The following is a 3,163-nucleotide window of genomic DNA, read 5'->3' on the forward strand; positions in this document are numbered from 1 at the left end:
ACATATTACCGAATATCATACACAATACGTTTGAGACTAAAGATTTGATTATTCAGTTTACACAACACATGATACTAATTAAATACCTGTATTCCAGGTCCGTCGGTGTGGTATGCGACGTTTGAATTGGTTTATAAGAGGTACAATGGACTACGGTCTAATTAATTTATTTATCATTTTTATAAAGCGATAATGAATACATGGTAACTCCTAGCAGAGCGCATGGTTCACAGTACTCAAGGTCTGAAAGGTGACACGATGGATTATATATATGCAATAACTATAGCGAAAAATGATTAAAAAGAAATAATTATCAAAATCTTCTTGCAAGTTGGTTTATTTTAGTTTTGCTCAAATTTTGGTTCTAGTGTAGTGTACATAGTAAGTTATAATTATTAGTTTTTATTTTTAAATCCTAATTAAGTGATTTCATAACACACTAGTAATATCCAACTACATATTAACGCTCGGAAAAATAGGATTAAAACGGCCTAGTGACATGAGTGAGGTCCCGAAAACTACGTAGTCTTAGGTTCAAATCTCACTTATATATGTAATTTAGAATTAGATTAGATCAACTAAGAGATTCGTCTCTACTATATATATATCAAATATTCCACATTAATTCATAGGAGTGGCATTCTTGAAAATGTCACAAAAACCAAGACTTATTTCAAAAATCCATGCTTATAAATAAAGTCTCACCATTCACTTATGTCCGCAGTCCCAAGATAGCAACTTTCTTGCTTGCCATTCATTCCAAGTTGCAGCAAGTCTCTGCAATAGTACCGTTAAATTTCAATCCCCTACCAAACATACCTATCCACAAATAAAAATAAATATGAACTCTGATGATCCAATGGCATTCTTTTCTCAGTACTATCCATCAGAAATCTACAGCCAGTTTGTACCAGAACAAGGTTAGTTTGTACTCTATGTACATACACTATATATCCACAACTTAAAAAGAATTACCGGCCAGAAATTGACTTACATGCATGCATTTGAATGAATTTGTGTTTATACAGAGGCGGCTGCGCCAAATCCGAAACTGCGGCGGAGACGGAAGAAGAATAAAGGAGATGAGGGCGGTGGAGATGGGTTGATGAGGAAGAGGAAGCTGAGCGAGGAGCAGATGAATATGCTGGAGAAGTGTTTCGGGAGTGAGCATAAATTGGAGTCGGAGAGGAAGGATAGGCTTGCAGCGGAGCTGGGGCTGGACTCTCGGCAGGTGGCGGTGTGGTTCCAGAACAGGCGCGCGAGGTGGAAGAGCAAGAAGCTGGAGGAGGAGTATTCCAGGCTCAAGTCCGAGCACGACACCACCGTCGTCGAAAAATGCTGCCTCGAGACTCAGGTACGTACATTCCATTTCAGTTCTTGGGCTTGATCCAGTCTAGCTCATGGTTGTATATATATTTCCATTTGCATTTCACGTATAAGTTAATCAAGGAATGTTTCTTTCAAACAAATCATCGATTTGCTTGTGTTTGTTTTTATCAATTAAGATTGTCACATTATCATTTGGGCACTTGACAAAATATTGTAAAGTGTAGATAGATGATATTAATTAGCTTGAAATAGACTAAGAAAACAAGTGGAAAGCATGCACTTAATTAAGTTGGAAAAAAGGGTCCATCCATGTCCAAAAAATGGAAGACAGGCAGTGGAAAATTGACATTAGATTCGAGGGTAGCTGCCACCCCAAGTTGTAGTTTGTGCTCTGGTATTGTTTTTTCAATGCTCCGTACGTATATGCCTTGGTGGAGCTGCACATCCCCCTCCCCCTCCCCCTCCCCCTCCCTCTCCCTCCTCATTAATAACTTTGCATACAACTAATTTATAGTATAAAAGCTAGCAATATAATATGGGTATCCCAACTTAGATTTTTTTATAATTAGGCGACATCAACAATAGAGCGTAACAAAACATCGTACTACTTATTTTGGTGGTGCAGCTTCTGAAGCTCAAGGACCAACTCCACGAAGCCGAGAAAGAGATTCAAAGACTATCGGAGCGTGGCGAAGGGTTTTTGAGCAACAGCCCGACTTCGTCCTTCTCGATGGACGCCTTGAACGATCCTCCTTTCCTCGGAGAATTCGGGATGGAAGGACTCGAGAATGTGTTCAGTAACGGGTCGGATAACAACTATGGATTAGGATTAGGTTGGGATAATTTTTATCATATGTGATTAATTAAAATGGTCAGTTGATTAAGAACTTTATAATATATGTTAGGGGGGTCGATGACAATTTGCACGTACGTAGATAGGGACTAATAGTGTAAATTATTTAGTATTGTAAAAGTGTATGTGTATTGTCATGAATGTGGCTAAGCTTTTTGACTACGGCTATTAATTAGGTTGTCGTATATTGTGTCTTTATTCTGTCTAATTAAATTAATAAATTATCGAACAGTATTTCTTTTGTATGTTTGAAATTTTTTTTTCTTAAAAAAAAAATCTTGAAATTTATATACATTTGTACAGAAATTGAAATTGAAAATTTATTATTATTAAACATTTTTAAATCAAATTTATTCTTCGAAATTTAGAAGTTACAACGTACGACACATTTGTTTACACACCTTATTAGTTATGAATTGCACGTTGCCAATGAATTAAATATCTAAAGATGACGTGGAAGTTGGACTCCATATCTCAATTCTCACCATCTTTGGTTAGGGGAGCACGCAACTAAAACTCTGACAATTTTCTTAATTAAATCAATCGTACATGAGATTTATTTTATGGGATTAATCTTATTTATCAAGTGTAAAAATACAGCATATGGAGACCTAAATGTTAAATACATTAAGTACACGAGAGATAAATAAACTAACGAGTTATATTTTATTTAATTTTTTTTATTAATTTATTATACGAGGAGAGTATATTCTAATTTGTCGATTCCAAATAATAACAAAAAAAAAAAAGTAAAATATCAGCAAAGAGTAGTAAGAACAATTATTGTGCCAGTTGCTAGGTTGTCTATATTAGAAAACTTTAAATTTGAGTCTCTTCCTTCTCAATCTCATGCTCATTCTAAATTAGGAAGATGGATGAGTGATAAGTAAGTCTATAGTCAATTTCCTTGTGTATCTATCTACCAAGGTTGATGCAGTTTAACATAAACTGATAAAACATAATAAAGCAGAGATAAAATTA

The 3,163-nt window shown here is 35.3% G+C and overlaps 1 protein-coding gene across 1 annotated transcript; it reads left to right on the forward strand.

The window, feature by feature from the left end:
* Positions 1-725: 725 nt before the first annotated feature.
* Positions 726-2,405, forward strand: LOC140977802 (homeobox-leucine zipper protein ATHB-40-like). Its single transcript, XM_073442540.1, has 3 exons — positions 726-920; positions 1,029-1,354; positions 1,955-2,405. Exons 1-3 carry the CDS (start codon positions 842-844, stop codon positions 2,186-2,188), a joined length of 639 nt encoding a protein of 212 aa, XP_073298641.1. The 5' UTR covers positions 726-841; the 3' UTR covers positions 2,189-2,405.
* Positions 2,406-3,163: the final 758 nt, after the last annotated feature.

The sequence above is a fragment of the Primulina huaijiensis genome, chromosome 5 (assembly GCF_012295235.1).
Source record: "Primulina huaijiensis isolate GDHJ02 chromosome 5, ASM1229523v2, whole genome shotgun sequence".
NCBI lineage: Eukaryota > Viridiplantae > Streptophyta > Magnoliopsida > Lamiales > Gesneriaceae > Primulina > Primulina huaijiensis.